Source organism: Macaca fascicularis, chromosome X (genome assembly GCF_037993035.2).
Source record: "Macaca fascicularis isolate 582-1 chromosome X, T2T-MFA8v1.1".
Lineage (NCBI taxonomy): Eukaryota > Metazoa > Chordata > Mammalia > Primates > Cercopithecidae > Macaca > Macaca fascicularis.
Genome location: NC_088395.1, coordinates 16,509,502 through 16,530,545, shown reverse-complemented (window position 1 = coordinate 16,530,545; position 21,044 = coordinate 16,509,502). Strand labels below are relative to the sequence as shown.

The 21,044-nt window shown below is 47.6% G+C and overlaps 2 protein-coding genes and 1 long non-coding RNA gene across 5 annotated transcripts in view; 1 reads left to right on the top strand and 2 right to left on the bottom strand.

The window, feature by feature from the left end:
* SYAP1 (synapse associated protein 1) overlaps nucleotides 1-4,553 on the bottom strand; it is a 48,012-nt gene extending 43,459 nt beyond the window's left edge. Inside the window, exon 1 of the mRNA XM_005595526.5 lies at nucleotides 4,292-4,553. Coding sequence (XP_005595583.1) covers nucleotides 4,292-4,466 — 175 coding nt within the window. The 5' untranslated portion in view covers nucleotides 4,467-4,553. The remainder of the gene's footprint in view (nucleotides 1-4,291) is intronic.
* Nucleotides 4,554-5,256: 703 nt separating this feature from the next.
* On the bottom strand, nucleotides 5,257-11,488 carry LOC141409376 (uncharacterized). The gene is made up of 2 exons (XR_012429839.1): nucleotides 11,217-11,488; nucleotides 5,257-6,652 (listed from the first exon to the last, which is right to left on the bottom strand). It is a non-coding gene; the product is annotated as an uncharacterized lncRNA (long non-coding RNA).
* A 45-nt stretch (nucleotides 11,489-11,533) lies between these two features.
* CTPS2 (CTP synthase 2) overlaps nucleotides 11,534-21,044 on the top strand; it is a 121,274-nt gene continuing 111,763 nt past the window's right edge. The window contains exons 1-2 of one of the 3 annotated variants that reach the window (XM_045384400.2): nucleotides 11,534-11,645; nucleotides 19,653-19,857. In XM_045384400.2, the coding sequence (XP_045240335.1) occupies nucleotides 19,692-19,857 (166 nt within the window). In that variant the 5' untranslated portion in view covers nucleotides 11,534-11,645; nucleotides 19,653-19,691. Of the gene's footprint in view, nucleotides 11,870-12,079; nucleotides 12,315-19,652; nucleotides 19,858-21,044 lie in introns of those variants that run through there. The other 2 variants (XM_045384401.2, XM_045384402.2) reach the window with 2 other exon arrangements.

Genomic DNA, 21,044 nt, shown 5'->3' with positions numbered 1-21,044 from the left:
TTACCTTCATTTTAATTATGTCATTTTATTCTCATCACCTTCCTGGGACAAGGAGAAGGAATAATCTGCCCAGTTCAAAAAAAGGGAAGCTGGCCGGGCACGGTGGCTCACGCCTGTAATCCCAGCACTTTGGGAGGCCGAGGCGGGCGGATCACAAGGTCAGGAGATCGAGACCATCCTGGCTAACACTGTGAAACCCCATCTCTACTAAAAATGCAAAAAATTAGCCGGGCGAGGCGGCGGGCGCCTGTAGTCCCAGCTACTCGGGAGGCTGAGGCAGGAGAATGGCGTGAACCCGGGAGGCGGAACTTGCAGTGAGCTGAGATCCGGCCACTGCACTCCAGCCTGGGTGACAGAGCGAGACTCTGTCTCCAAAAAATAAAAAAATAAAAAAAAATAAAGGAAAGTAGGAAGAGCTTCAAAGGTCAGAAAAAAACATAAATTTGTCAAAGTAAACACAGCGCAAGGTAGAGTTTAAGGCCTGCAGCAAGAATAGGAAGAGAATAAGGATACAGTGGCAAAGTCTTAGGAAATTAATATTCATATAAAGTAGTTGGTTAATTTTTCAAAGATACTATATTTCATACAATTTTAGAATTTCAGCATCTTAGTGTGGGAATGGACCTTCCTATCCAGGTAGCCCCACTTCCAGGGGTGGGGATCACAGGACTTAGAAGGGCAGCTAGTAATTACCGTTACTCATCTCTAATCAGAAAATTCTTCTCACTTCTCTAGTAATTTCTACCTCACAGCCTCAGGTCTATCTTCATAAGGAACATCTACGACTTCTTTTCTGCAAAAGACCTTTCAGATTTTCTGCAATGTCCCTAAGTTTCTTCTTCAAATTGAGATCCCCAATTCTAAAAAGTATTGTTCATAAGCCCTAGGATCCAAGCTATTAACTGTTTGCATTGTAAACCTGGGTGTGTTATCAGAACTCAATTAGATATTTTACTTCTGCATCAAAGCAGGTACATAGTCACCTCTGTACACTTTAGGAGTCCTCTTAGTTTGCAAGTTAGGCAGCTGGAACTTGAAATATACTTTCCCCTACAGAAAAAAAGGACAGTCTAACACAGTCCCTCTGCAATACTAATAGCACTTTTCAAAGGAGGAGGAGGAGGAGGAAGTGGCCCTTTCCCCATTCCTAAGCATAGAGTAGTTTTAGGGATGGTTTAGAAAAAGCCAAATATCACAAAGCTCATCTTTGGTCATCCTCCCACTGATGTAAACTGTGTGAATGATTCAGATATTTAACATTCTCAGAGGTACAGATTTTCTTTTTATTTATTTGTTCTTTTTTTAGAAAGAGCAGAGGCAAAGCTCTAATTTGGTTGACTTAAACAAAAACCAACCAACCAACTAACTTAAGGGCATAGGGCCTTGAGGGAGGTAGGGGGGAGCTCTTAAGTGAGTTCTCCTATAAATTGTTCCTTCCTTTGGAGACAGTGACAACAGGAGGTTGTAAGTTTATCAGGAGGGAAGGCCAAGAATCAGGAGATCAGGAGGTTTGGTTTTGAGTGAGGGAGTGGAATGCAGGCCTGGGTGCCCACCACTAACTGGTGAGTTGCCTAAATGTATAAATAGGTCACCAGGAACCAGGAAGTATTTAGTGTCCAGTCTTGAAGGTAGGCACTCAACAAATGTATGCAGAACAAATGGGGCTCCCAGGAGATTTTTTTTTTTTTTTTTTTGAGATGGAGTCTTGCTTTGTTGCCCAGGCTGGAGTGCAATGGCGCGATCTCGGCTCACTGCAACCTCCGCCTCCCGGGTTCAAGAAATTCTCCTGCCTCAGCCTCTTGAGTAGCTGGGATTACAGGTGCCCGCCACCATGCCTGGCTATTTTTTGTATTTTTAATAGAGACAAGGTTTCACCACGTTAGTCAGGCTGGTCTCGATCACTTGAGCTTGTGATCTGCCCGCCTCAGCCTCCCAAAGCTGCTGGGATTACAGGCATGAGCCACCACACCTGGCTGAGATTTTATGTAGATTTCAAAAGACTTAAGAAACGAATCTACTCTGGGAGTCAGGTTCACAGATGTTTAATTCCAGTTTTCAAAACATAAATGGGTCTTCTTAAAGACAATATACTTCTTAGGATCAATATGTAGAAATAAAAAATATCGGATCATCTCTCTTGTCTCTCACAGTTTGTATATGAACTAGAACCTTCATGACTTTCTAAAATTGCATAAATTTCAGAAAGGAAAGAATTCTCATTTATTCTGAAGCTTTAAATTCACAATGTGTGTGTGTTTGTGGGTACTTCCATCTAACCTCAGCTTCCGTAAATATCAAAAGAGAATCTGGTGAGCAGAAAGATGGCAGCATTAGCTCCAAAGTACACATCCATATGAAAAATGCAGTTATTAAAAAATATTCAGAGGGGCCAGGTGCAGTGGCTCATGCCTGTAATTCCACCGCTTTGAGGTCAAGGTGGGTGAATCACTTGAGATCAGGACTTTGAGACCAGCCTGACCAACATGGTGAAACCCTGACTCTATTAAAAGTACAAAAAAAAAAAAAAAAATTAGCCAGGTGTGGCAGCGTGTGCCTGTAGTCCCAGCTACTCAGGAGGCTGAGGAAGGAGAAATGCTTGAACCCAGGAGGTGGAGGTTGCAGTGAGCCAAGGCTGCAGTGAGATCGTGCCATTGCACTCCAGCCTGGGCGACAGAGCAAGACTATTCTATCTGGGGGCCTTGGGCTGAGACTATGTACTATCATGGTTTGAGATGATGTCTGTTTTCCCTGTGCTTTCATCCCACAGTAAACTTTTAAACGTTAGGGCCCAGCCTGCCCAACGTGGTGAAACCCCATCTCTACTAAAAATACAAAAATTAGCTGGGCGTGGTGGTGCGCACCTGTAATCCCAGCTACTGGAGAGGATAAGGTAGGAAGATCACTTGAACCCCGGAGGCGGAGGTTGCAGTGAGTCAAGATCGTGCCACTGCACTCCAGCCTGGACAAAAGACTGAGACCCTGTCTCCAGAAAAACTGTTAGGCCCTGTCTTACTCAAATATGTGTTTATCCACTCTCAGGCTGCTCTCCTCCCACACCCCCATCTTTTAGTAGATTCTTCAAATGCTTGCTGAACTTAATATCTACCTTTGTTGCAGTTCTCTCACTTGTAGTGCTGGGCTGCTTTAGGGCTTAACTCCTGAAAGATGCTTTTTTGTTTTGTTTTGTTTTGTTTTTTGACATGAAGTCTTGCTCTGTCACCCAGGCTGGAGTGCAGTGGTGCGATTTCAGCTCACTGCAACCTCCACCTCCCTGGTTCAAGCGATTCTCCTGCCTCAGCCTCCTGAGTAGCTGGGATTACAGGTGCGCGCCAGGCTATTTTTTGTATTTTTAGTAGAGACGGGGTTACACCATGTTGGCCAGGCTGGTCTCGAACTGCTGACCTCATGATCTGTCCACCTCAGCCTCTCAAAGTGCTGGGATTACAGGCGTGAGCCACCGCACTGGGCCTCAAACATGCTTCCTCTGATCACTGAAGCCCACTACGGTCTCTCCATAAATGAGAATTACTACAGCATGTGTTTACTTCACGTCTATTATTACTCGTCCCCCAACCCCTGTAGGCTGTAAACTCGGAAAGAGCACGGGCTTTAAAATTAGGCAGATCGAAGTTCAAATTCCATTTCCACCACTCACTATAACTTTGGCCCAATAGCTCTGGGCTTGTTCCCCTAACTCACTGGGGGTGTTTAACAGATGAAACGGGATATCTTTCATAAAACATCTAGTACTGCAACTTGCGTAGAGCAGACAGTGGCATTTTCTCTCCCTCAAGGAAAAAGGTCCCACTGTACCTAAAAAGCAGATGGCCAGGGGCAGACATTCAGTAATTGTCAGTTTACTTCAGACAACACATTCTGACCTAAGGGCAAAAAAACATTTTTTCAACCAGTTCAAGCTCGCCAACGATCCCGATCTGGGGGGTGAAGGTGAAGGTTTTCAAATTGAACAAAAAAGATTCCTCGTCAAACCCGAAGACGTTGGGTCACACTGCTTGGCTGCATACCAGATTCCAATGTCTGCAAACTTTGTAGACTTGCCACCAGGAACTTCAGGGACAGGACCTGACTGCTAGACGAAGCTGTGGCCTTGTCCAGATCCTCACCAATCTCTCCCGACCCGGAGAGGACTGACCGACAGACACATCTTCCTCCCCTGCCTCTCACCTCGGCCCCCTCATCCCACAGCCAGTCGGGCCCGCGCGCCCCAGGGTCGTCCCAGAGGAGGAACGCGCCCCTCACCATCCCGGTCCCAGAGCCAGGGGAGACTCACTGCCGAAGTCTTTGGCCTGGTGGAGGAGCTCCTGGTCTCCCGTTTGCTGCAGCTCCTCCTCCGCGGACTCAGCCACCGTCTCGGATGGCTGTTCGGGTGGAGCGTCTGCATTGGGCTGCCCACCGCCTGCCGCCGGCTGCTGCAAGCCCAGCCAACTGCTCAAGCCCCGGAACATCCCGTCCGCGGGGCCGCCGCCGCGGTCCGGATCCCCAGAGACCGGAGCGAGGACTGGTTGCCTCTGACTCCACTCTGCGCGACTCTCAGGGAGATGTCCGGAAGTCGGAGGAAAACTGGAGTCGCCTGCGGCCCCGCCTCTATGACGACTCCGCCGCGGCTGCATAAGCGTCACTTCCGTCCAAAGGCTCCGCCCCTGGTGACGTCAGTTGTGACAACTGTTTTGTGCGTGTGGATAGGGGACAAAGAGCTTTCCCAGCGTAGCCCCGCCTTGCCTTTTTCCTCATTCGCCGGCTTTGTAGGTGACTGACCTAGTAGGCGTGTAGACGGTGTCTGTCGAAGTCCTAGCCAGTCTCATTTTAAGACTGCCTCTAAGCAGCTTGGCTGGTGACTTAGCCTCGCCTTTTCAGGTCCCGCAGGGCTGGGTTCCCGCGGAATTGGATGTCTTTAGCCTCCTGAGCCCAACTGAAAACTAACCCAAAGCTGCCAAGCCCAACTAACAGGGAATAAGAGAACAGAATAAGGTGTTAAACAACACAATGGGATGCTGTCAGCAGAATCTAGACTATGAGAAGCCACAGGACAGACAACCTTGTTTCTTCAAATAAATTGCAAGGAAGAGGGGGGTGTGGTGGGGAACCTATAGATTAAAAAAGACTTAAGAGATGTAACCCATGGCCCCTTGTGCATTTTATTAGGACCCTAATTCAGCAAACACATTGAAAAAAATATATGATACTTATAAGAACTGGAAATTTGGACACTGGGTAGTTGATAAAATGGAGGAATTGTGAAATTAAAAACTTTTAATTGTGGTAAAATACACAAAATTTACCATCTTAATATGATTTACCATCTTAACCATTTCTAAGTGTACAATTCACTAGTTAAGTACATTCACGTTGTTGTGCAATGAATATTCAGAACTCTTCATCTTGCAATTAAAAGAATGAAAAATAGACCGGGCACGGTGACTCATGCCTGTAATCCCAGCACTTTGGGAGGCCGAGGCGGGCGGATCACAAGGTCAGGAGTTCGAGACCATCCTGCCTAACGGTGAAACCCCATCTCTACTAAAAATACAAAAAAAATTAGCCGGGCATGGTGGCGGGTGCCTGTAGTCAGCTACTTGGGAAGCTGAGGCAGGAGAATGGCGTGAACCCGGGAGGCGGAGCTTGCAGTGAGCTGAGATCAAGCCATTGCACTCCAGCCTGGGTGACAGAGCGAGACTCCGTCTCACAAAAAAAAGAAAAAAAAAAAGAATGAAAAATAGAAAGAACTTCATCTTGCAAAACTGAAACTACCTATTAAACAATTCCCCATTCCTGTCCTTGTCATCCCCCTCCTACCTCCATTCTACTTCTTGTCTCTGTGGGTCTGACTAGATACCTTAATATAAGTGGAATCATTCAATATTTGTCTGTGACTGGCTTCTTTCACTTAGCATAATGTCCTCAAGGCTGTGTCAATTTCTTTCTAAGACTGAATAGTATTCCCTTGTATGTATACACCACGTTTTGTTTATCCATCGTGCGTATTGAGATTTTACCAAAGAAATGATACCATATCTGGGCCAGGCGTGGTGGCTCACACCTGTAATCCCAGCGCTTTGGGAGGCCGAGACGGGTGGATCACCTGAGGTTAGGAGCTTGAGACTAGCCCGACCAACATGGTGGAACCCCGTCTCTACTAAAAATACAAAAAGTTAGCCAGGCATGGTGGCGGGTGCCTGTAATCCCAGCTACTGGGGAGACTGAGGCAGGAGAATCACATGAACTCAGGAGGCGGAGGTTGCAGTGAGCTGAGATCCTGCTGTTGCACTCCAGCCTGGGCGACAAGAGCAAAACTCCGTAAAAAAAAAAAAAAAAGAAATGATACCATGTCTGGAATTTGCTTCAAATTAATACAGGATGGGGGTGGGGGGGAATGGGTAGGGATATAGATGAAACAAGCCTGGCCATGGGTTGAAGCTGGGTAATTAAACATTTGTCTTTTCTATATTTTTAACTTTTCCCACAATAGCATGTAAAACTGACAAAAAACTAGTGATGTGAATAAGTACCGCTTCAGAGCAGGGAGTTCATGGACACATTTCCCAAGCACAGTCTCCAGTCATTAGTTGTGGAAGGACATCCATGATTCCTTGGTCCCCAGCTATTTTGAGAAGAGGAGGATGGTTCCAGTGACCTGAGGGAGTACATGAGGAATTGATTACAACTCTGATTTCCCTGCTGTCCAGTTTTCCAGCCTGACTTATATTTACATTTTATTCAGGTCCAGGATTTTAGGTTATCAAGCCCAACCTGTTTTTTCTTTCCCCCAAACAGCTTTATTGAGATTTAAACAATTCACCTGTCTAAAGTGTACAATTCAATGGTATATATTTTTGGTATATTACACTATTAATATTTTAAATTGTAGTGAACATAACTTTTTTTAGTGTACAGTTCAGTGACATTAATGACATTCCAGCCTGTTTTTAGAGTCCAAGTATTGATTCAGCTTTGAAGTCAGGAGATGTCTTAGGATCAATGCCTTTCTAGGCTTTATTAAGTCAGTGAGAACCTGAAAGTGATTGCGACTTTCCAGAATAGGATATTTGCTTCAAGTATGATTGAACAGAGCCTGGAATTTGAGTGAGAAGCCTAGGATGGGCTTCTAATTCCATCATCTAGTAGGTGAATAAACTTGACTTTTTTTTTTTTTTTTTTTTTTGAGACGGAGTCTCGCTCTGTCTTGCCCAGGCTAAAGTGCAGTGGCACAATCTCGGCTCACTGTATCCTCTGCCTCCTGGGTTCAAGCGATTCTCCTGCCTCAGCCTCCCAAATAGCTGGAATTACAGGCGCCTGCCATCACACCTGGCTAATGTTGTGTTTTTAGTAGAGACGGGGTTTCACCATGTTGGCCAGGCTGGTCTCGAACTCCTGATCTCAGGTGATCCACCCACCTCGGCCTCCCAAAGTGCTGGGATTACAGGAGTGAGCCACCGTGCCCGGCCTAAACTTGATGTTTTACTTGTCTTTTTGCCCTTCAAGTTTCCTCACTTGCAAAAGAAGTATAGTGCTGGTCCTTCCCATAGCAGAGGTGGGGCCCAGTCCTTTCAGCCTTACTCTGCTTTATCTTAAGGTACACTTAAAATCGTGGTGAACACTGTGGTCACCAAGGGATAGACAGTTTTACAACTGTTCTGAAAGGTAGAATTCTTAAAAATAAGAGATTAGGCTGGGCACAATAGCTCATGCTTATAATCCCAGCATTTTGTGAGGCCAAGGTGGGAGGATTGCTTGAGTCTAGGAGTTTGAGACCAGCCTGGGCAACATAACGAGACCCTGTCTACACAAAAAATAAAAAATGAGCTGGGTGTAGTGGCTTGCACCTGTTGTCTCAGCTACTTGGGAAGCTGAGGCAGGGGGATTGCTTGAGCCTGGGAGCTGGAGGCTGCAGTGAGCTGTGATCATGCCACTGTACTCCAACCTGGGTGATAGAGTGAGACCCTGACTCAAAAAATAGAAAAAAAAAAAAAAAGATTACAAAAGGAGAACATAAGCAATCAACTTAATGATGGGCTTCATTTTCATTTAAAAAAAATCATCTGGCCGGGCACGGTGGCTTATGCCCATAATACCAGAACTTTAGGAGGCTGAGGTGGGTTGATCACCTGAGGTCAAGAGTTCAAGACCAGCCTGGCCAACAGGGTAAAACCCTATCTCTACTAAAAATACAAAAATTAGCTGGGCGTGGTGGTGGGCACCTGTAATCCCAGCTACTCAGGAGGCTGAGGCAAGAGAATCACTTGAACCCGGGAGGTGGAGGTTGCAGTGAGCCGAGATTGTGCCATTGCACTCCAGCCTGGGCAACAAGAATGAAACCCCATCTTAAAAAAAAAAAAAAAAAAAAGTCATCTTGTGCGGATTTAGCAAAATGTTATGCTGGTGGTGGGCCATGAACTGACACTTGTTGAATGAGGATACACCCTTATCCCACACAATTCAGTCAATCCGCACCCTGTTATCAAATTTGTTTTCCAGCTTGTTATTTTTCCCATTTGAGATTAAAAATACAATAGTTATTATACTGAGCCCTTTGTATATACAGACTATCTTTATCCATTAGCCTCATAAATGAATAGGACAATTAGATCAGGTCTTACATCCTGTGGTGGAGTCTGGCTGTGCATTGATGTCCTGGCTTTGCCACTCATATTAACTAATGTACCCTTGGTCAAGACATTTCACATCTCTGAACCTCAGGTCCCTCATTCTAAAAAGGGGATCATAACAACTGTCCTAGTTGTAAACAGATAATGAAAGATGAAACTGTGGAAGGAAACCTTACATATGTGGCAGGTATTAAGTATTAGCACCCACACCAACCCATTTCACAAATGTTCTTTCCCCTGAGCCTTCTGGAAGACTTGTTTATTCCTCTAGCCTTTTGACAAGGTGGTTCCTTGTCCCTCCCCTGGACCCCCCCAATACCCATGGAGACCTGGATCTCTCCCAAGGATACCCTGCTGAGTGAAGCCTCTGCTTATTTTCCCAGAAATTGACATCATTGTTCCAAGCTTCTTACTGCTTCCTCCACAATACTGTTCTTTCGTCCTCGGTGGGGAGAAACTCCATTGTGTTTATTTTTTTTGAGATGGAGTTTTGCTCTTGTCGCCCAGGCTGGAGTGCAGTGGCACGATCTTGGCTCACTGCAATCTCCGCCTCCCGGGTTCAAGAGATTCTCCTGCTTTAGCCTCCCAGTAGCTGGGACTACAGGCACATGCCACCACGCCCGGCTAATTTTTTGTATTTTTAGTAGAGACAGGGTTTCACCGTGTTAGCCAGGATGGTCTCAATCTCCTGACCTCGTGATCCACCCGCCTTGGCCTCCTAAAGTGCTGGGATTACAGGCGTGAGCCACCATGCCTGGCCGTGTTTATTTTTTTAAATTAATTGATTTTTTTTTTTTTTTTTGAGACGAGCTCTCACTCTGTCGTCCTGGCTGGAGTGCAGTGGCACGATCATAGCACATTGCAGCCTTGACCTCCTGGGCGCAGGCGATCTTCTCGCTTCAGCCTCCCCTGGGACGCACGCCAGCACAACTGATAATTTTTGTATTTTTTGTAGAGACGGGATTTTGCCATGTTGTCCAGGCAAGTCACCAACTCCTGGACTCAAACTATCTGCCTGCCTCGGCCTCTCAAAGTGCTGGGATTACAGGGGTGTGCCACGGCACCAGGCCTCCATTGTGTCTTGAAAGGCACTGGACATTTATTCTGCAACCTTCTCCCTTTCCTTGTCAGTCATCTATTAGTTTCAGACTCACTACCCACCCTGCAACCCCAATTATCTAAAGTTCCTTGACCTCGATTGACTCCTCCACCTCCTGCCATCCTTTTGGGACCCTCGATGTCCAACATGCCAGCCTTGTGGGCACTAAACCCAAGGCCAGTGATGCCCATCTCACTTTTCTATTCCATTGTAGCTGCTACACCCCAAAGTGTCTCATTTCCTGGAATATCCATTTGAAGGCCTGAACTCCAGCACCACACTCTCTGCTGCCAGTTTGCCAGTCCTCTCCTCAGAGGCCCTGGCCTTGGAGCCCTTCTCTCATCTGTCTCCCAGTCTATCAGCTCCCCACTGGTTTTATTAATAGTTCCTGTCCTCTAGGACTAGAACTCTGGCCCATCACTGCAATCACAGTCTTTCTGTGTCCTCCACCTCCTCACCCTCTTGTCCTTCTACTCTATGCAAGCAGGAAACTTGGGTTTTATAACTAAGCTATATTTCTGTAGATACCTTGCCGGATTATAGCTGGACACCACTACACAATGATGGTTTCTAAACTCCACTAGGTCTTCAGTGACTCTTGACTAACTTGTCGCTCTAGCATCTCACACTGGTTATGCAACATTTCCACCATTTTCCTAAACTCTTCCATCTCACTTCAGACCCTTCTATTGTCCATGTTAGCTTCCTTCAGTGGTTTGCTTCTTGCCTTCACCCGAAAAACCTCCTGTATCCGTTCCCAGCACCAATCATCCTCCAGTACTTTTTTTTTTTTTTTTGAGACAAAGTCTCCTCTGTCGCCCAGGCTGGAGTGCAGTGGCCCGATTGTGGCTCACTGCAACCTCTGCCTCCCAGGTTCAAGCGATTCTGCGATTCTCTCTGCCTCAGCCTTCCGAGTAGGTGGGATTACAGGCAGGTGCCACGACGCCCGGCTAATTTTGCATTTTTAGTAGAGACAGGGTTATACCACGTTGGCCAGGCCTGGTCTTGAACTCCCGACCTCAGGTAATCTGCCCGCCTCGGCTTCCCAAAGTGCTGGGATTACAGGCGTGAGTCACCTGAAGAGTGACTTTTTAGAGTATTTGGGCCGGGTGCAGTGGCTCAAACCTGTAATCCCAGCACTTTGGAAGGCCAAGGCAGGCGGATCACCTGAGGTCGGGAGTTCGAGACCAGTCTGGCCAACGTGATGCAACCCCGTTTCTACTAAAGATGCAAATTTAGCCAAGCGTGGTGGCGCTCGCCTGTAATCTCAGCTACTCCGGAGGCTGAGGCAGGGAGAATCGCTTGAATCCGGGAGGTGGAGGTTGCAGTGAGCCGAGATCGCGCCATTGCACTCCAGCCTGGGCAAAAAGGGCGAAACTCCGTCTCAAAGGAAAAAAAAAAAAAAAGTCACCCTTCCAAGCCTTAATTGCCTTCCCCCCTCCTTGCACCCCCGCAGCTCTTTGCTGCAGAAATATTGTTCTAGGGAACCTTACTGGTTCCAACAGACGGGTGGACCTCTCTCCAGACTGTGAGCTAGTTCCTCAAAGGCAGGCATTCTTTTTTCTTTTCCTTCTCTCCTGAGCGCTCCTGCAGTTCCTGGGGTGTAGTAGGGGATGCACAAACGTTTGTGACCAGTGAAGTTCTTTACAAGGGTGAGATCTGGACGGGAGGACTCGAGCGAGGGTCTCGGCTTGCCAGGAGGCCGGGGCTCTCCGGGAATTGTGGAGTTCACCCGCGCACTCGAAGTGCCTTTGCGAAGTGAGCCACGGGAGGGAGGAGCGGTCCCCGAGCTGGGCGAGGCCTGGGGCCCAGTGCGTCCAGAGCGGAGGGTGACGGGAGCTGCCTGTGCTGGAGGAATCACTTTTTAGGCGCTTGTTTTGGACCATTGCACAAACCCGGGTGCAAACCCCAAGCTCACCAGCGTGAGTCAGCTGGGCCAGCAGCAGGGAGAGGGGAGGGTGGGCGAGGAGGGCGCCGCGCACCCCGAGGCCCGGGTGGGCGGTGGCAAGATCCTGGGGGCGGCTTTGGACAGCCAGCCCCGGCAGCGACCCCTTCCCCAGCCCGACAGGTGAGCGCCAGGCCAGCTGCGGGGTGGAGCCCGCCGTGCCCACCAGCCACCCTACCCGGCGCTACCACCACCGCGCAGGTAACTTCCCTCCTGGGCCTGTCCCAGACCCCCAGGGCCTTGGCGCCCGGGCCATCCCACGTCCCCAGGGCCTCTCTGCCCTGCACCCCCAAGCCTCGGTGCACTTGTGAGGCTGGGCTCCTTTGTCCCCTCTCTGATGGCGCCGGCTCCCTCCCCAGCGCTGAGTCCAGAGTCCGGCCGCCAGCCCCGCGCGTCCCGCACCCCGCGCTCGCAGACCTCGGCGGCCGGGTGTGGCGCGGGGACTGGGGAACGCTGGCCCGTGCCCAGTGCGGTCGGAGCCTGTCCCGCGCGTCCCCGGGACGCGCTTCTTCCCGCCCCCGCCCGCGCCAGCGCCCGCACCCGGATCCCCACTTCTCCCGGCCCTCGGGAACCCGGAGAGCCCTGAGATGGCGTTGGCGGAAGTGAAGCCCCAAGCGGGGGTCGGCGAGGCTGGTGATCAGCGCCGGTAACATGGCCTTTCTGTCCTCTCTCCCGTCGCAGTGCACCCCTTAAACAACAACCCCCGCGTTTTCCCCGTACTAGATGGTTAGGGCGCGTAGTGCCGAACTACGCTGCTGCTACAAAATAGCTTTTTGGGGGCAACATAAAAAAAAATTGTATGTATAGTTTATATTCAATAAACTGCCCCATTTTCAGTGTGCAAATCGACGGGATTTGACAAATTATGCACTCCTGTAACCGTTATCCCAAGTGGACATTGACCATTTCCTTCACCCTGCAAAGTTCCCTGGTACCTCCTTCCTGTCAATCCGCCCCAGGCCCCTCATTCAACCCTGGTTCTGATTGTTATCATAGTTTAGCTTTGCCTGTTCTAGAACTTCATAGAACAAGATCATCAGGTAAGTACTCTTTTGTGTCTAACATTACTTTTTATTTATTTATTTATTTATTTTTTTTTGAGACGGAGTCTCGCTCTGTCGCCCAGCCCAGGCTGGAGTGCAGTGGCGCGATCTCGGCTCACTGCAAGCTCCGCCTCCCGGGTTCACGCCATTCTCCTGCCTCAGCCTCCCGAGTAGCTGGGACTACAGGCGCCCACAACCGCGCCCGGTTAATTTTTTGTATTTTTTTAGTAGAGACGGGGTTTCACCGTGGTCTCGATCTCCTGACCTTGTGATCCGCCCGCCTCGGCCTCCCAAAGTGCTGGGATTACAGGCGTGAGCCACCGCGCCCGGCGACATTACTTTTTAAATGGCCATCACTGAGAAGGTGTCTCTGGGTGCTCCTGGTGCTTTTATTTGCTCTAGGCCTGCCTGGTCTAATGTGGGAGCCACTGGTCACATGTGGTTATTGAATACTGGAAACGTGGCAAAATCCGTACTGAGATGTGCTCTAAGTATAGGCACCTGATTTCTAAAAGTTCAGTACACAAAAAGGGTGTAAAATATTTCACTAATAAATTCTTACATTGTGTGTTAAAAGTGATAACATTTTTGGCTACATTGGGTTAAATAACATATATTAACATGGACTTCATTTGATTCTTTTTACTTTTTTAATATGGCTACTAGAAACTTAAAATTACATACCTGGCTGTGTAATATTTTTTATTATATAGTGGAGACAGCACAGCTCTACACGGTGCTATTCTATAAACACTTGGTTCTGCTCACTGCATGTAAGAGTAAATGAAAAGCTTGTCTTGACACCAGAAACCATCCCCAATGGAGAAAGTGATCTAAAACAGGGCCAGCCTTTCCCTGCACCTTTGAAACTTTGTTAAAGTTACTTGTTTGCTTAAAAGAGGTAAAGGGCCGGGCATGGTGGCTCACGCCTGTAATCCCAGCACTTTGGGAGGCCGAGGCAGGAGGACCATGAGGTCGAGATCGAGACCATCCTGGACAACACGGTGAAACCCCGTCTCTACTAAAAATACAAAAATTAGCTAGGAATGGTGGCACACACCTGTAGTCCCAGCTACTCGGGAGGCTGAGGCAGGAGAATTGCTTGAACCCAGGAGGCAGAGGTTGCAGTGAGCCCAGATTGTGCCATTGCACTCCAGCCTGGTGACTGAACACAACTCCATCTCAAAACAACAACAACAACAACAACAACAAAGTAGAAAGAATTAGGTGTCTCCTTGGTATTAAGTTGCATTCTTACAAAAGGTCTCTAAAATATCCAATGTGCTTTAAAAGGTATCTTGTGTTTTTGACGAAACAGAAAATGAGTAATTGCTTATGTAGGAGAGGAAAGAGCTGATATCATAAGGGTCACGGCTGACAGCCTTAGACAAGAGACAGATTAACAAGAGAGAAGCATAACAATTTGTTGAATCGTAGGTTTATGTGACATGGAAGCCTTCAGAAATGAAAACCCCTTAAAGATGCAAGGGAAATGATCTGATTTTATGCTTGGAGTCCATGAAGCAGGGACGGATGAGCTGATGGAAATAGACAGAGTGGGGAAACCCAGCAAGGCCTGTCCACATTCTTCTTGGCCTCTCTGTTGTAGCTTTTCTTCCTCCCCGGTATGGGGTAGAACCTCTTTGGAATAAGGGTCTTAATTTCTTTATGGCCAGCTGTTGTATAGAAAGGTGGTTGAGAGGAAGGTTAGAGTCATATTTTTTTACTTTCTGGCTGGCTTTGCAGGGAAAGAGGTTCTAGTTTCTATGACTTGCCTTGGGGGAGTATGAGGGGTGACAGGCAGGAGGGCAGGAGAAGGTCAGAGAGAAACTTTGCTTCTGAGGCCTTCATTTTGGGGTTTTGTTTTCTTGAGCCCCAACACAGACAACCTAATCACCTAAATATATTAAGACATAACATGGTGTATCTTTGACCAAATAAAGATGGAAATTTTTTTTTAGACAGAGTCTCACTCTGTTGCCGGGGTGGAGTGCAGTGTCGCAATCTTGGCTCACTGCAACCTCCACCTCCTGGGTTCAAGTGATTCTCCTGCCTCAGCCTCCCAAGTACCTGGGACTACAGGCAGGCGCCACCACGCCTGGCTAATTTTTGTATTTTTAGTAGAGACAAGATTTTACCATGTTGGCCAGGATGGTCTTGATCTCTTGACCTCGTGATCCACCCGCCTTGACCTCCCAAAATGTTGGGATTACAGGCGTGAGCCATTGCACCCGGCCATAAGACGGAAATCTTAATGGTGACTATTAACATTTAGATCTTAATTTAAAAAAACATAGTCAATAATATATTCAATGTTATAGTCTGCTCTCTCTTTTTTCAGGTAACGTAAGCATTTTCTTTCTTCCTTCCTTTTTTTTTGAGACAGAGTTTTGCTTTGTTGCCCAGGTTGGAGGGCATTGGCACAACCTCCACCTCCCAGGTTCAAGCAATTCTTGTGCCTCAGCCTCCTGAGTAGCTGGGATTACAGGTGCACGCCACCACACCCGGCTGATCTTTTGTATTTTAGTAGAGATGGGGTTTCCCCATGTTGCCCAAGCTGGTCTTGAACTCTTGAGCTCAGGCAATCCGCCCGTCTCGGCCTCCCAAAGCGCTGGGATTACAGGCGCGAGCCACTGTGCCTGGCCACATAAGCATTTTCTTTTTTCTTTACTCTCTTTTTTTTGAGATGAAGTCTTGCTCTTGTTCCCCAGACTGGAGTGCAATGGTGCCATCTCGGCTCACTGCAACCTCTGCCTCCGGGGTTCAAGTGATTCTCCTGCCTCAGCCTCCCGAGTAGCTGGGATTACAGGCACCTGCCACCATGCCTGGCTAATTTTTGTATTTTTGGTAGAGACAGGGTTTCACCATGTTGGCCAGGCTGGTCTTGAACTGCCCGCCTCAGCCTCCCAAAGAAGCATTTTCTTATATAAAAAATTATTAGGCGAGGCCGGGCACGGTGGCTCAAGCCTGTAATCCCAGCACTTTGGGAGGCCGAGACGGGCGGATCGCAAGGTCAGGAGATCGAGACCATCCTGGCTAACATGGTGAAACCCCGTCTCTACTAAAAAAATACAAAAAACTAGCCGGGCGAGGTGGCGGGCGCCTGTAGTCCCAGCTACTCGGGAGGCTGAGGCAGGAGAATGGCGTAAACCCGGGAGGCGGAGCTTGCAGTGAGCTGAGATCCGGCCACTGCACTCCAGCCTGGGCGACAGAGCGAGACTCCGTCTCAAAAAAAAAAAAAAAAAAAAAAAATTATTAGGCATAATGTGACTTCGCACGAATGTATGCCAGTTTTCTTCACCATACCTCTACAGCATTTTTCCATTTTGGTAACTTTTACAAAGAGAGTCATTTGAACAGTATGACGGTGCCAGAATAAGGTATAATTAAAGCACAGTTCATTTGCCCCTTAATCCTGCAGGAAAGGTGAAGTCCAGTGGGACATAGACCTTGTCTTTTTTTTTTTTTTTTTTTGAGGCGGAGTCTCGCTCTGTCGCCCAGGCTGGAGTGAAGTGGCGCGATCTCGGCTCAGTGCAAGCTCCGCCTCCCGGGTTCCCGCCATTCTCCTGCCTCAGCCTCCCGAGTAGCTGGGACTACAGGTGCCGCCACCACGCCTGGCTAATTTTTTTGTATTTTTAGTGGAGACGGGGTTTCATTGTGTTAGCCAGGATGGTCTCGATCTCCTGACCTCGTGATCCGCCCGTCTCGGCCTCCCAAAGTGCTGGGATTACAGGCTTGAGCCACCGCGCCCGGCCAGCTTACTTTATTTCTTATAAAGGGTTACAGCCTGCAAAGGGGCCATCCCACAGGCTGGGAAGCACACGTTTTAAAGAGACAGGGTCTCACTATGTTGCCTAGGCTGTTCTCAAACTTCTGGCCTCAAGTGACCCTCTTATCTTGGCCTCCCAAAACCAGAGGCAGTCACTCTGAAGGAGGAGGGTTCAGCTTTATGCTGAACAGGTTGACTAAACATACATATTCAACAGGTTACAGAAGGAGCTATGAATATTCATGAAGGTGGTCCTGACTCATGTGTATTGAATAAACATGCAAATAGCATATGACCCCTGTTCACTTTGGAGTGAAGACTTAACATTTAAATGATTTTCAGTTAAGCCCTATACATCAAAAGTTCTTTTCAGGACATGAAGGCACGCAAGTCCGCAGCCTCTGTAAACTGGCCAGAGCCAGTCTATGGTTGTGGTCTTCTCAGGAGAAAGTTACTGAAATCAGTCTCTTGTCCAATAAAAGTTGTAGTTTTGACTGGTGTAACAGGATTCAGACAGACAGCATCTGTGAGCTAGATGAGTTGTAATTGTTTTAATATTGCTTATTTAAAAACAGTTTTTGTTTTTTATTTTTTTGAGACAGAGTCTCGCTCTGTCGCCCAGGCTGGAGTGCAGTGAGCCACTGCACCCAGCAAAACTTTTTTTTTTTTTTTTTTTAGAATAATTTTAGGTTCACAGCAAAACTAAGCGGAAAGTACAGAGTTCCCATACATCCTCTCCCCCACCGCTATGCCCAACCTCCTATTAACATCCTGCACTTGCAGAGTGGTACATTTATTATAATCAGTGAACCTACATTGATGCATCATTTTTGCCTAAGATTCATAGGTTTTCATTTTGTTTTGTTTTTTTGAGATGGAGTTTCGCTCTTGTTGCCCAGGCTGGAGTGCAATGGCATGATCTCGGCTCACCGCAACCTCCACCTCCCGAGTTCAAGCGATTCTCCTGCCTCAGCCCCCTCGAGTAGCTGGGATTACAGGCATGCGCCACCACGCCTGGCTAATTTTGTATTTTTAGTAGAGACGGGGTTTCTCTATGTTGGCCAGGCTGGTCTTGACCTCCTGACCTCAGGTGATGCGCCCGCCTCGGCCTCCCAAAGTGCTGAGATTACAGGCGTGAGCCACCGCGCCCAGCAGAAAGTCCGTAGTTTATTTACATCAGGGTTCACTCTTCCTGTTGTCCATTCTGTGGGTTTGGATAAATGTATAATGACATGGATCCGTCATTACAGTACTATACAGAATAGTTTCACTGCCCTAAAATTCCCTTGTATTCTGCCTATTCATCCCTCTCTCCCTCTTACCCGCTGACAACCACTGATCTTTTCACTGTCTCTCTAGTTTTGCCTTTTCCAAAGTGTCGTATAGTTGAAGTCATACAGTATGTAGCTTTTTCAGATTGGCTTCTTTCACTTGGTAATATGCACTTGAGATTCCTCCATGTTTTTTCAAGGCTTGGTAGCCCATTTCTTTTTAACACCAAATTGTATTCCTAGAGATTGCTATTTTTTCCCCACTTTACAGATGAAGGAATAGGCACAGAAAGGATAAAGAACTTGCCCAAGGCCGGGCGTGGTGGCTCACGCCTGTGATCCCAGCACTTTGGGAGGCCGAGGTGGGTGGTCACTTGAGACCAGGAGTTTGAGACCAGCCTGGCCAACATGGTGAAATCCCATCTCTACTAAAAATACAAAAATTAGCCCAGCATGGTGGTGCATGCCTATAATCCTAGCTACTTGGGAGGCTGAGGCATGAGAATCATTTGGACCGGGGAGGTGGAGGTTGCAGTGAGCCGAGATTGTGTCACTACATTCCAGCCTGGGCAACTGAGTGAGACCCTGTCTAAAAAAAAAAGAAAAAAAAAGAACTTGCCCAGGTACAGTTTGTACAGATCAGTCTGACACTGGAGTCTGAGCTCTTAAACATTTTAGCATGCCTGTGAATCCTAGAGAAATTTGGTTTATCATGATGAAGTTTGTTGCATGATAGAGTTGAGGTCTTTGGAAACCCAGGGCAACAGACCTAGGCACTTTGCTTGCAGAAGGTATCCACAGCTTTCTGTATAGTGACAATAATAAAAAGCCTAGAAGATAAGACTCTGTTTCAAAAAAAGTTCAAGTATTTAGTTTAGATAGAAAACTGCTGTGTGCTTTTGAAATTTTGGTGAGATGAAGCATGGTGGCTCACTTTTGTAATCACAGCATCTTGGGAGGCCAAGACAAGAGGACTGCTTGAGCCCAGGAGTCTGAGACCAGCCAGGGCATCATAGTAAGAACCTGTCTTTACAAAAATGTTTTAAGAATTAGCTGAGAGAGTTGGCACGTGCCTGTAGTCCCAGCTACTCCAGAGCCTGAGGCAAGAGGATTGCTTGAGCCCTGAAGTTCAAGGTTGCAGTGAGCTATGAACATGCCACTGCACTCCAGCCTGGGTGACCTAGTGAGACACTGTCTCTTAAAAAAAAAAAATTCTGAGCTAGGGGCGGTGGCTCATGCCTGTTATCCCAGCACTTTGGGAGGCTGAGGCAGGTAGATCGGTTGAGCTCAGGAGTTGGAGACTAGCGTGGGCAACATGGTGAAACTCTGTCTCTACAAAAAAACCACAAAAATTAGCAGGGTGTGGTGGTGCTCACCTACAGTCTCAGTTACTAGGATGCTGAGGTGGGAGGATCGCTTGAACCCAGCGAGCAGAGATTACAGTGAACCATGATTGCACCACTGCTCTCCAGCCTGGATGATGGAGTGAGACTGTCTTAAAAAAAAAAAAAAGAAAAAAAAATTCTGGTTGAATGCACTGTCTGCTTTACTAGTTTCAAATATTTCGCCGGGCGCGGTGGCTCAAGCCTGTAATCCCAGCACTTTGGGAGGCCCAGACGGGCGGATCACGAGGTCAGGAGATCGAGACCATCCTGGCTAACACGGTGAAACCCCGTCTCTACTAAAAAGTACAAAAAACTAGCCGGGCGAGGTGGCGGGCGCCTGTAGTCCCAGCTACTTGGGAGGCTGAGGCAGGAGAACGGCGTAAACCCGGGAGGCGGAGCTTGCAGTGAGCTGAGATCTGGCCACTGCACTCCAGCCTGGGCGACAGAGCAAGACTCTGTCTCAAAAAAAAAACCAAATATTTCTCTTTCCTTATCCATAATTTTATTGCCTTTCAGATTATATCTGGGTGTTGGCACCCAGCCACTATTCTGCCAATGAAGTACATCCTGGTCACGGGTGGGGTCATCTCAGGCATCGGTAAAGGGATCATTGCCAGCAGCATTGGGACGATTCTAAAATCATGTGGACTCCGAGTTACTGCCATCAAAATCGACCCCTATATTAACATCGATGCTGGCACTTTTTCACCTTATGAACACGGTACGAAAGAGAACCACTTCCCCCTTATAGCGCTAGGCTCAACTGCATTTTTTTCTTCCGCTTTGGGTAATTTCTTTAGGATGTAGTTCCAGATTTAGAGTGACTAGATTGCATGCTATGAATACGTGAATTTTCTCATGGTCATTGACACATTGTTCATACCTCTGATGACATTCCAAATTAATCAACCCTTGTGGAAACATTGTACTTTTTGTACTATGGATTCTGTTTTATTTTTATCATAAAGGTAGTATGTTTCTCTTAACATTTCCCATTGCCTGGAGTAACTATTATTAATGGTGACATTTTGATGTATGAGTGTATTCTATTTATTTTTAAAATGGCTTTTGCCGGGCGCGGTGGCTCAAGCCTGTAATCCCAGCACTTTGGGAGGCCGAGACGGGTGGATCACGAGGTCAGGAGATCGAGACCATCCTGGATAACACGGTGAAACCCCGTCTCTACTAAGAAATACAAAAAACTAGCCGGGCGAGGTGGCGGGCGCCTGTAGTCCCAGCTACTCGGGAGGCTGAGGCAGGAGAATGGCGTAAACCCGGGAGGCAGAGCTTGCAGTGAGCTGAGATCCGGCCACTGCACTCTAGCCTGGGCGACAGAGCGAGACTCCGTCTCAAAGAAAAAAAAAAAATTAGCTGGGTGTGGTGTCATGTATCTGTAGTCCCAGCTACTCAGGAGGTTGAGGCAGGAGAATCACTTGAACCTGGCAGGCGGAGGTTGCAGTAAGCCAAGATCAAGCCATTGCATTCCAGCCTGGGCGACGGAGCGAGACTCTGTCTCAAAAAAACAAAACAAAACAAAACAAAAAACAAAACAACAACAAAAACCAACCAAAAAAAACCTTTTTATATGCAAGCAAAAAAGAGCATAAATCGTAAGTGTACAGTTGGATGAATTTTCATTAAATGAACACACTGTATAACCAGCCCCTGATCAAGAAACAGAAATGTTTGTGTCCCTTGCTATTCTGTCTTCTTGTTTTTGTTTTTTGAGACAGGGTCTCACTCTATCGCCCAGGCTGGAGTGCAGTGGCCAAGATCTCGGCTCAATGCAACCTCCCCCTCCTGGGCTCAAGTGATCTTCCTGCTTCAGTCCCCTGGGTAGCTGGGATTACGGGTACGCACCACCACGTCTGGCTAATTTTTGTATTTTTTTTTTTAATAGAGCTGGCA